The 13,110-nt window shown below is 33.4% G+C and overlaps 1 protein-coding gene across 4 annotated transcripts in view; it reads right to left on the reverse strand.

Moving 5' to 3' along the window:
• Positions 1-1,171: 1,171 nt before the first annotated feature.
• LOC145660640 (uncharacterized) overlaps positions 1,172-13,110 on the reverse strand; it is a 218,235-nt gene continuing 206,296 nt past the window's right edge. For 2 of the 4 annotated variants that reach the window (XM_081725931.1, XM_081725932.1), the window contains exon 5: positions 1,345-4,272. In XM_081725931.1, coding sequence (XP_081582057.1) covers positions 3,676-4,272 — 597 coding nt within the window. In that variant the 3' untranslated portion in view covers positions 1,345-3,675. Of the gene's footprint in view, positions 4,273-13,110 lie in introns of all 4 variants that reach the window. The other 2 variants (XM_081725933.1, XM_081725935.1) reach the window with 2 other exon arrangements.

The raw sequence follows: 13,110 nt of genomic DNA on the forward strand, positions 1-13,110 counted from the left end.
CGAACCACATGAGCTCAGACTCGGATGTGGATGCTTGAGAAGTTAGGTCACGAGACGCCACTGCTTCCTGTTAGTCTATCTTTAAATATGGTCCTACGTTAGACTTCACACAGTCGGAAATGGTCATTTTATAGTAACTGATTCATCGAAAGATTCCAATTGTGCGAACGGTCCCGGGTTCGATTCCCGGTGGAGATAATAGGTCAAAAATGTGTAAAAATGCTTTTTCAGGCCAGCCATCCTGAATGAGGATTTCCTGGGTTTTCCTCATTCACACCATGCAAATGCCGGGGTGGTACGTAAGTTACAGGTCCCAGGCCGCTTCCTTCCTTCCCTTTCCACTTATAGTGTGGTCGCCAAGAGACGTCATCCTTAATACATGGCGGGCTAAATGGCCTTACGTTAGATGCCGAAAGTCGAGAACTCTAAATCCTAAATCCTAAAGAAAGATTCCAATTATTTGAGTCTTGGGTTCTTTAATATTCTCTAATATTCCTTGTGATTCTTCCTTCATAATTTTCTATTTCATTTTTAACCAAGTAGACAGGGACACGAACACATGAACAGCGAAGAGAGTTAAATACCCCAATGTTCTTAAGTGGGAATCGAACCTGTGACAGGAACGATGATTCATCATCAACTGATATATTCAGTTTTGTTTCGGACAAAACACTCAGACAAGCATAGGTGACTCTAGAGGCCAGCCTCCTCACTACCTTCTTCTAGAATACCTTTGAAACACAGTATGAAACTGTGGTTGTTAAGAGCCTGCCTTACTAAAAATAATACAAAATTTACCATTTTTCTTTTGCTTGTTTTTCATAAGTGAAAGGAGATAATGAAATGCAATTTACCACAATCATAGATAATGTTATTCTACAACAGACAATATGAACCTGAAGAATGCTCAATGTTGCCATCCATAGAAATTACAGAGTTGCAAGAAAAACAACATCACTAAAATCTAAGTTAAGGCAGTAAATAGAGGAACGAACTCAACTGCAATTGGTTACGTATGATGTTTTTTTTCTCTGAACTACTTTTTAAATAATAGTTGCATTTAGTTTGTAATAAACTAAATAATTTTAACACACTTATTAAAATTAAATAATAATGTTATTTAAAAAGTAGTTCAAAAGAAACCAAAGGAACATGATACATAACCAAATGCAGTGTAACGGTAAATGCATTATGATACATAACCGAGTAAAAGCAGTAATAGAAAAAAAATGAGATTTTTCTAATTAAGGTAGAGTTGATTTTTTTAACTACTTATTTGGTATCAATAGAACATAGGTGATATATTATGTTAAACAAATTTCTAATATAATATATTTTCAGTGCTCCATGTTACATAAAAAAAATATTTTAAGTTAGAAAATACCAATCTTAAAGGAAAGCCCCGCTTCACTCTGTGGAACTCAAGAAAAATCAATGTGAAGAGATGAGAATTAAAATAGGGAAGATGTGACTACTAGCAAGTTGCCAACTATACTGTAACGGCAATGAGAAAGGAAGGCGGAGTTGGGCTAAGATTTGTAATGCAAATAGAAAATAAACATTTCTTGTGAAAAGTTCTTGCAATTCTCATAAATAAGGGATCACAGCCCTCCTTAGCAAAATATCCTAGTTACGTCAATACAGACAAAACAACTAGTAGCGTGCACAGGAATTTATTTCGGGGGGTCCAAACTCAATGAGGGTATTTTATATTAAAATTCCTAAATTTACCCTAAAATTAGGCTAAATTTACACAAAAGTCCAAATTTCGGGGGAGGGGTTCGGACCCCCAGGACCCACCTCCTACGTACGTCCCTGAATACAACATAATCGTACAATGAGTTACTTAGTACTGTAACCGTAATTCATGTATTTACTTGTTTTAAAAAAGATACATAATTAATACTAGTATTTACCAACTAAATTTCCTGAATTATCTTGACTTGGATCTTGAGGATCAGAAATTCGTTTCTGTATGTTCCTTGAGTTATGGAAACGAAGAGCACTTTACTTTCTGTGTTTACTTGAATTTTTATACAAAATACAGTAAGATATAACTTGGATAAAGTAACGATGGTATTTACAACATAATAATTATAGAAAGATCATAAATGAGTTTACAAGAAAAAGAAACAATTTAAAGTAATTCATTGCTTTTATTTACACGACTTATTTATTATTGAAAGATAGTCCTGCTTCGACAAAAAAAAAAAAAAAAAAAAGTAATAATGTAAAAGGCCATGATTTTTATGTGAACAGGCTATATAGTTGCGTATCTTCGATATATTTCTGTCTTTTTACTTAAACTTTCTTGGAAGGAATTGTATCTCGTAATATTGTCACTTTTTAACATAACAGCACACACTTTTTGCTGAGATCCATCCACAAATCCAACACATCACTTGACTCTTAACAGTGTTTCAATAATTATGAAGTGTGTCCACATTAATTTCTTTAAAATAAAATCCTTTAGTTTTATCTGCTACTGAAGCAGAATACATTATATTCTATTGCTGTTAACATCACTTTATTCACACATCTTTATGGTTTATTTTAACACTCAGGCATCACTTGGCTTTACATTTAAATTCGAGTGGATTTCCGCACGCTGGACTTATGGTCCTTACTGCTCACAGGCTCCAATCCCTGCTAGGACACAACTTTATACGAGATAAATAGGCGTGTAGTATAATTTTCTTTGAGGTTTACTCGCACGAATCGAGAAATGAATATTTTAATGCTCAACCACTGATTTATTGTTCACGATCTGATAAGAAAAATAGATATCACACTTGAAGTCATACATTTGCGATAGATCTACTGAATAATAGTATTTCTTGAATGTATTTTATAACAATTAGCTTGATGGAAAAGGGGTGTAAATCTGAGCAAGATATTTTAAGAAAACTGGAGACTATGTTATGTATTTTCGTCTTTAAAGACCCAAACGAACTCAATAGTATCATATTTTCGAAGTTCCTATATGTGTATTCATCTTCAAAAGATCACAGAGTTGCAAAATAAAGTATTTTTTCATCATATTAATCACAAGCAGTTTAAGACAATACAAAGGCTACTTTTGTATTTAAGACATTCCTATTTAAATAATGTAAATTAGTTTCTTTCAATAATGAATCACAGAACTTATATTTTAAAATCTCTAACTATTTAATTTTTATTAAGATTTTTTTTATCTTTATCTAATTAAAAATAAGAAACAAATATGCACACCGAAATAAAGCAAGCGAATATATTGATAGTAAAAAAATTAAGTGATCAGATTCAATATTATTTTTAAAATATCAGCACAAATAGTAGTTTAGGCGAAAACACATTAGGTAAATAAGAATAATAATTAGGCAATTATTTCTTGCTAATATTAAATAAATATAATTCTCAAATAAATTATTGCTTCCGTTTGAGCAGTTTGTCATTTATTTATTTATCAATTTTTCATTTTTGGCAGAAATCGAATTAGAAATCAGTGTCCAAGCCTGGATTGGAACCCGATGTCTAGCAGATGAAGTGAACAGCCTTTATAAGAGGCATTTCGGAATCCAAAAGCCAGCTTAGATAATTTCTAGGCACCTTATTTGAAGTCTGCTCGTTTACACACTTTGTTCTTCTCTGATTTCATGAGATGTCGCCTACCACCAGGCAACATGACAGCTATTGCTAGGGTTGACCCAACACCATTTGATGCTTGCTCTCACCATAATCCACCATGCAGTCAGGGGGACGGCTAGAGAAGTGTTGCGGAGAGTGTCCGTGCATGTAATGGGAAGCCGTCATCTGGTTGAAGCTCGTCATGTGATGATGCGGCGTTCCCATCTGCATATTGGGAGCAGGGAAGTAGTCCATACTCATGTTGCTGTAGTATGGCGAAGGAGCGTAGTTCTGAGGGTAGCAAGCGGGAGCTTGAGGCTGTGTCTTGCTTGGGTAGCTGCCACCCGTACAGGCCCCTGTACCCGCAGGCGCCCAGAACCCGTTGTAAGTGGTTGGGGGAGCAGCGGGGGGAGGTGGGGGAACAGGCGATGTCTCGGAGACTGGGAAGTTCGGGGTAGGGGGGCCGGGCGACGGAGCGAGGGGCGTGGCTCGGAACACAGGAGACGCCTCTTTGCGTCCAGGTGAGGGACTTGTAGGAGGGCTTTTGATCTTCTTCGGGCGAGAGGGCTTGCTCGCTGCTCCAGACGGCTGCTGGGGCTGTTGGGCTTGCTGTTGCTGCTGTTGGGCTTGCTGCCGACATTTCGCTCTTCGATTCTTAAACCACACCTGTCAAAAAAAGAAAGAAAATTACCTACTGCTAAAAGCACTCAATAATACAATCTAAGTACATTACAATAAATGCCTAGTAGCTCCTAATGTTCTGAAATAGCTACTTATTACACAGGAGATTATAGAGAGTGACTCCTTTCATAATCAGAATTAGTACCATTTTCCTCCTTTATTTATTAAAAATGCAACATGTAGTATTATCCAATTGGAATATTCTGATGCATTTTATAATATATTTATTTCGTTTTATTCAGTAATTAAAAAAATGAAATGAAATCTTTAAGTTTTACGTCCCACGGTTATGCCGGTTAGGCTAAAGGAGACGGTGATGATGAGAGATGAGTGAAATGGTGGAATGAAGAAAGTGGGAGGAAACGGGAGAACCCCGAGAAAACCCACGAGCACGGTGTTTGTCCACCACAAAGTTCACTTGGCGGGGGCTGGGATCGAACCCGGGACCCCAAGCACCAGAGGTGAACGCTCTACCACTGAGCCACCGCGCCCCCCTATTCAGTAATTAGTAAGACAGCTATTCTAATATCTAGTCTATTTATGTTCTTGGTTAGTAGTCTGATTTTTTTAGTAGTAGTAGTAGTAGTAGTAGTAGATTGTACTATTTCTTCGCGATGTTGAGTTACTAAACTCATTCGTCCATGTTTAGCAGAGAAAGAAATAAATATAATTCTCTACGAATATTTTTCTATTCAGTGCATTTATTTAAAAATTCGAAAACAGTTCTTTGCAGCCTTGTTATTAATAATTATGTATCACTTCGCACGTAAAATATCAATATTATCTCATCTCTCACATCAATCTCTTTAGTTAAAACTATTGTTTGAACATTTCGTTTGAGTAACATTAATGGTTAATTCTGTGGAAAATACTTGTTTGTTTGTAAGCTTAGAAATTTAGACTGGACTGGATTTTTGGACTTTCTACTAGTTTTTATTTATTTATTTATTTATGTATTTTTTCGGGGAGGTGGGTATTTTTCCCAGGTTTTTGCTTTACTAAACTCCTCATCAATTCTGAGTGTAAATCCACGATTTTTCATTCCTCCGTTGTTTGCGAGAGAATCAAAAATCTAACTTTTATTTATTTATTTTTAAATTTTAATCACTCATAAACTCATACAATTCTATATCTCTACAGTACTCCTCGGTTGCCAAGTGGCGGGAGTACATAGTTAACATGCATTCTTATTTTAACGAAGAAATATTTTAAACTCAGTACAAGAATTGTTTTTTGGGGTGCCTAAAATAGTAATTGAAAAACAAAATACAATTATATTATTGCGATACATTTAAGTAAATCATGTATTTTTATCAAATTAAAGATTATATGAAAATTCTTATTATGCCTAATATGAATACAAAAATTTAATCTAGAGGCCAGCAAATACGTTGTGCTCCATCGTAAGCAACATAGTCTACTCGGAATATTTTCACACCTTAGAAGGTTTTAAATATAAATAACATTAAAAACACCAGTTAAAACTTCATCTCCATACAAGTACAATTTAATTTATAATATATATATATATACATACATATATATATATATATATATATATATATATATATATATATATATATATATATATATATATATATATATATATATATATATGCCAAATTTCAGGCTAAAATCATGACATTGTTTATTCTCACATATGTTTTTCTACGTACTATAATCTGCAACATACTTAGCCTAAAAGAATCACATTTAAATTAAAGTAATAATTAAGTAGTAATTTATTCATTGTGAACTATTAGTAAACGACTTCTCAGATCAGAGTCCTCTATCTTTTAATTCAAGTATAAAACTCTTCGGTTTCCCAATTCTTTCAAAATGGGGTTTCCCAATTCTAAACTATGTTCTCACTTATCGTTTTAAAATTTAAAGGTACGTAATCTGTACACAAAACAAAGAGTCAAGTTCCGTCAAGGAGAAAGCAGCAGTGTGGAGATTAGGAGATGTACTGTAGTATGTCACCCCAATTATTCAACGTTACAGTGAGTACTTAATGAAGGAAGAATTAATTGGAGATCTCAAGATTGGAGGACAGATCACTAACAAGGTGAGGTTGACACGGCTATTACGCTATTTTTATAAAACCGAGAAAGGACTACAGAAGATGATGGATAGAATAGTTGACATTGGGAAACAATATGGAATAGAGATAATCAAAAACTCGAAAGTTATAAGAATATGAAAAGAAACCCTTACGGATCAAAGTAGGAAAAAGAGAGCTTGAAGAGGTTGATAATTTCAAATATATGGGAAGTCTTTTGATAAAAGACGCTTACTGCACCAAAGAGATCAGGTCAAGAATTGCCATAGCCAAAGAGACATTCAACAAGAAAAAAATCACGCCCAAATTACAGGCTTAACAGTGGACTAAAGAACAAGCTGGTCAAGTGCTATAGCCTATATGGAGTATGGAATTGCATGGTTTGGAGACTTGGACAGTACGAAAGTTACAGAAGTAATATTTAGAGACTTTCGAAGTGCTGTGTAGGGGGAAGATAGAGAACATGAAGTGGATGGAGAAAGTTACAAACGGTGTTTTAAAACGGATAGAAGAGAAGAGGACGATTTTAATCAACATCCTTTATAGGATTGGATTTGACATATGTTGCAAAGAAATTATTTTCATAATGTCGTAGAGGGAAATATAGAAGGAAAGCGAGTAAGAAAAAGAACACAATTGATCGATAATTTGAACAGAGCTGTCATTTGGAGACGCCAGGGGAAGCAATTTCTCCCTCTCTGGAACACATAAATTTTAATAAATTGTACGTGAAACTGTTATGTCATTGGAGAATCTTCCCCTTTCTCTCTCTCTCTCTCTCTGGCAAAATCTGAAATGGCGTTATTGAATTTGAAAAGTAGTATAAAATATTGTAGCTATAAAGGATTAAGCTAAAGATCGAGAACTTTGAAAGAACCCGAACTTGAGGGGTTAAAAAAAAAAAAGATAAAACGCTTCTATTTGTCTCAGTATCTGCCAACAGGCAGATCACTTAATAATAATAATAATGTATAATTTTATATTTGTATGTTATAAAAACGAATCTTATTGCAGAGTTTTTTCATATAAGTTCGCAGTTTTTTGGATGAAATAATTCCATATTCAAGTGTTTACTTAAGGACTGAGTTAAAATCTGTGGAAAGCTATTTCTACTCATTAATCTAATATTAGATATATCTGATTTTTGGAGATAAAAAAAGAGGGGAAGTATTTTGCCGGTATCCTGTTACATCGAACTCTTATAAACTTAACAGAAGTTCTAGAAAATAGTGTTATCTACAAAAATAGACTCTCTTTCCCTCTGAAATTATATGGATATGGAGTCAGCGATAAAAATTCTTTCAGTTTGGTAGAATTTATTTTGGGAATAACGGTGGTATTTCTGGAACGTTCAGAAAATTAATTTGTTTATAATTTACTGAAAACTGTACTCAAACTGTTCTTCCATTCTGAGGTTATTTACGAAACTAATTTTATCAAACGGAAAAAAAAAACCTTTGTCACTGACTGTACATGTTCTCTACCCCATCCAAAGTTGGATGTCTGGTAAAGCTCAAAAAAGCTTTTGACCAAAATACTTCTAATACAATGAAATTAAAAGTACGTTCAGATACTTTTACGTAGTACCTTTAAAAAATTAATAAGAACAAAATTCATATGGAAGATCTTGAGGCCTAATCACTGGGAAATTAAAATATATCTAGTGTTACAGTAATTATATGATAACTTCAAATATGTAAAAGATATTCGAAATGTGAAACAAAAGCGCCCTAGACAATATTATGTTGCATGAGATACCGTTATCGCGAGTCACCTAATAGCTTTCCGTTTGCAGCCATTTGGAAACGCGAAAATGAATGCCGATTTTCTAAATGGCTGGAAATCGAAAGCAGATAAGAGTTGTGATAACGGTATCTCATGTAAAATGATATAGTCTAACGAGCTCTTGTTCCACTTTTCTATTATATTTTATCTATTTGAAGATATCACGTAATTACTGTAAAATTAGCGGTATTTTAATTTCGCCGTGATGGGACTCTTAAGTTTGAAAATCAGTTAAGTAAGAGAAGGTGAAACTGCATCAGATCACCATTGTCTCCTTTGTATCAGAAGAGTGCAAAATCAGAACACCACCATATAGGGCGACGTATTTCGATGAAAAAAAGAAAAAGAAAGAAAGCCCATTCGCTTACTGTATCCGTACACAGTATTTTTCCTGTGGGCTGTCCGTATCGTATCGTAGAGAAAGAGGAAGATCCGCGGATGGTGCAAAAGCCGACCGTCAGCTCTGCTTTATACCACGGGCCTTTCCATTAGTGATGGAAGAGGATTAGGTAGAGAAAGGGAAAGAGATGCTTAAGAGCAGGGGTTCAGAGGGGCAAATAGAAAAGGGGGTGTAAATGACTGCCCAATGTTTGCACGTCTTTTAGAAACGCTGTTGCCAAGGCAAAATTGGGGGATGAGTAGAATAATGAAATAACATCCCTGTTTAATTTTTCAGTCCTTTCCCAACCCAACCTTGTGCTTATCTTTAAAAAAAAAAGAAAGAAAGAAAGAAAGAAAAAAGAAATGAAAATAGAAATAAAAGAGAAACTAGATACAAATTATGAAGGAAAAGGGTTGCGAAGTAAAAAAAAAAAAAAGTACATAAATGTTCCAATTGCTATTGGCGTTTCCTTTGCCAATAATAAAAATAGACAAAATGGTCTAACAGAAAACACTATAGTAAAAAAAAAAAGGTCCTCAACGAGCAAGTTACGAAAGGAAATACATATAAAATACAATAATAATAATAGTACTGTCAAGCTTTTTAAAGACCTGCATTAAATATATTATAAGAGTTATATCATTAATTCTTTTTTTTCTTTTGTGGTTTCATTTATGGCCGGTGCTCTTTTATTCTGTTCCTATACTATAACCTGTTCTTGTAACACAACTCTTGTTGAACTGATAAATCATAATTATCCGTGATGCGTTGACCAATGGTGAGAAATCGAGATGATTTATTGGAGTCTTCTTATTTCAAACACCGAATTGTTAAAAGAGGGTAAGGTGGGAAAAAGGCTATTATAAAAAAAAAAAAAAGGAACTGAAACTCAGGTTAGACTACCTACACCGAACATTTGGGGAATAAAAATTAATAACATTTATGTTTTTTTTTTTTTTTTTTTTTTTTTTTTTTTTGTAACCAATGAAGCTACTAATTAACGATGTACTGTTTCGATTTAAGCTTGTATGTAGTCTTTGCATCAAGTTAGTACAAAACGAAAAGAGAAAGAAGACATTTTTCCTATGCTATTTATTATTTTTAAGTATGGAGATAAGGATTTTAAATTAATTATGCAAAGAAAATGCTGACTAACATATATTTAAAAACATAAATAGCTATAAAAAATATTTATTGCAAAAGCTCATGTTTTGATGAGTAACACAGAACATAATGGTTTAAATATTCGAATTATGTATTATTATTTTACCAAACAGTAGTAAAAATCTTGTTAGAAATAAGTGAATCTAGTTCTTTAGAATGCTGATTACAGTGTTGTTAAAGTTACTCTAATATGTTTACATTAATGGGATAAATGTGTGAGTAATTTCTCTTGCATTATTGAAAGAATTAGTACGTTTCAGCGACGATACGAGAGAAGAAAATATACTAACTGTGAAAAAGAACTAATTTGAGATTTCATAACCTTTACATGCCATATATATATAGGGTGTTTCAAAACAACACCGATAACGTTTGGAAGGTGATTCGTGACACCCAGATAAGAAAAAATGTATAGACCAACCTGGGTGCCAAATGCTTTCCCTCGGAGTTCTAGGTTGCCAAAAACATGAGAAAAATTAATTTTAAGGGTCCATAGCTCCAAAACTACGGCTACTATCGTAGTCGGGCCAAGGCTTCACTTAGGCACTAATATGTGTGCTATTCAAAAACAGATTACATTTTTCAGAATCCTAAGGTACTCATGCAACAATTTTTATAGAGGAGTTTGGCTACAGGCGTATAATTTGAAGTACTCACCAACTACCTCTATAAAAATTGTTGCAGAAGTAACGCCGGACTCTGGATAGATATTTGGATAGGGTACATACTAGTTCCTAAGTGAAGTCTTGACCCGACTACAGTAGATCCCATAGTTTTGGAGCTATGGACCTTCAAAGTTCATCTTTTCATATTTTCTGCAGCCTATATCTCCGAAAGGAAGAATTTGTGCACCCATGTAAGTCTATACTTTTTGTCTTATCTTGGTGGCAGGAATTACCTCCCACATGTTGTCGGTGTTGTTTTGAAACACCCTGTATATATTATGTCTATCCAGGCGCGTACCCAGAATTTTTTGTTACGAGAAGTCCGAGCTTTGGAAAAGGGGCCACTACGTCCACTACGAGCCACTACGTCCATGTAGGATTGAACAGGTATTATTCTGCAACCTAAAACATGATAAGTAATTGTAAAATATTTCCACCTATATTTTCAGAAAAAAAAAAATGATAGAACTAGATTGTTTTTATAAGTGAAAGAATACACATAAAGCGCAACATCAAATTTTCATGTTATATCATTCATTACCGTGGTAAACAAGTATAATTTTATTGAGAAAATGTACAAAATGTATGTTGAGTTTGGAAGTTTGCGGGGGGGGGGAGGTTCGGACACGGTGGACCCCTGCATGATTGCGCCACTATGCCTATCCATCTATTTCTCCGTTCGTTACTCCCTCCTGATGTATTTTTTTTTCTACACATATGCGTGTGCAATCGCTTAAACCATTCCACGTAACAGAGGGAAATTTTAAAATTATCTAAGGTTTTTATAAGATTTTCTAGGGGTTATTTCGAAATTTCTCCAATATCGAAAAGTAAGGGGAGTTTACTGAAGAGTGGAAACCGAAATTGAGAATTTCTAACAGCAATAACGATTTGTCTATATTTCATAATCACAAGACTATAATATGGTATAAGTTATTTCCCTGGGAAAAAGTCAGGAGTCATTTACTTTTATACAAAAGCCTTTTTCAAACTCTCAGAAACGATTCAATCGATTTTGTTCATACTTAAAAAAAAAAAAAAAAAAAAAAAAAAAAGCAATGGCTGTAGCACGACATTATTTAATTTTAAAAATTGGAGCGAGGAAAGTTATTATGGTCTTTTACATTAAACATTTGAAGGCGCTTTCATTCATTACAACGAATATAGTCTATTTTAAATGTTTGAGTATAATATAAAAATACAAATAAATATACTTTTCAATGAAAGCCTTTGTTACTAAACTGTATATTATTATTATTATTATTATTATTATTATTATTATTATTATTATTATTAAGTAATTAATAGAGTATCTGTGAATTCGAATAAAATTAGCAAATGAATTTGGTAAAATTTCCGTGGTCAAAATAACATAATTTTGTGGTATTCAATGTCAGTCATTAGCTTAATTGTAATTAGGGGATGAGTGCTTAATTGAAATGGGGTATGTGCTATAATTTATGGTTAAGGGAGTGTGGAAACATATAAATAAAGATAAAACAGGGACATTTTGCAAATATAAGCGTATATCATTAATTTTTTGCATCCGCTGTTGGAATGACAAGTCCATAGGTGAGAACAAAACGCACATACAAAGACACGTATCAAAATGGACATTGTAAATTAAATATTAAGTATAGCTATTACTCTGAGAAGGGTTACAAACATTAAAGTTCGACATATTATGTAACGATACACATTAATTTTAAAGCCATAACTTCAAAAGAGTAGACCTCTTAAAACTAGTATTAGAGATGATTATAAACATATTTAGAAAATATAATGGTACGAATTAAAAGTAATTCTTTAAGTATGAATTCAACATTGGTAATTTGAGGTATGTATTGTTATATAGATGTTAAAAACATATCTAGTGGAACATAAATGTAAATAATTAAGAACATTAAAAGGTAAGATAGAAGCATAAAAAAAAAATACTATTCTTTCTATGATTCTCTTCTCTTTCATATTTATGGAAATTGCTTTATATTTAAATATGTATATTTTTTTCTAGGGTCTATTTGATCTGCCATATTGGAGGCCATCTTGAATATTTAGATTCCTGTAGCTTCGTTTAAGAAATGTAATTCATTTTTAAATTTCTCGACGCAGAAAACATAGGTAATGATCCCTTGTTTACAAAAATCGCTTTACATAAATTTGATCCGCCATATTGGATGCCATATTGAATATTTAAATTTGCGCAATGGTAACAAAGTGGCACCAAGCCGTTTCGAAATCCACACATACTAAACTATCAAATTCAATCATAAAACCTTTGCCATAACACAAACAAAGGTTCTCCGTATTTTGCTCGTTTGACACCCGAACTATAAAGCATATTTACTTTAAATGTTTCAGGCCAAATTTTGTACATTCTGTGCACTTCATATATTACTGTTAATATTTATTTGAAACAATATATATTTTTAAGAGAAAAATCTTTTTTTTTTTTCGTATTCCCTATTCTCTACGTATAATTTTCTTCCTTTGTTTCCTGAGAGAAAATCTAGAGATATGGTTGACGCAGTGAATTCTAAGTGATTGATACGTGTCAATTTATTGGCTTCCATCGTTATTACTGACTCTCAACATCCCAACTTCGCTTCTTCTTATCGTAAGTACGTTGAACACTTTGGGGTCCCAACAACAATCTAATCCAAGAACATTATACTAAAGTTTATGAATCCAGTGCTATATGACGCATTATCCTGGAATAATAATTCTGACTACGCCATGGACATCAAATTCATAAATGTCCACGG

Source organism: Thermobia domestica, chromosome 9, assembly GCF_964235325.1.
Source record: "Thermobia domestica chromosome 9, izTheDome1.hap1.1, whole genome shotgun sequence".
NCBI classification, from domain to species: Eukaryota; Metazoa; Arthropoda; class Insecta; order Zygentoma; family Lepismatidae; genus Thermobia; species Thermobia domestica.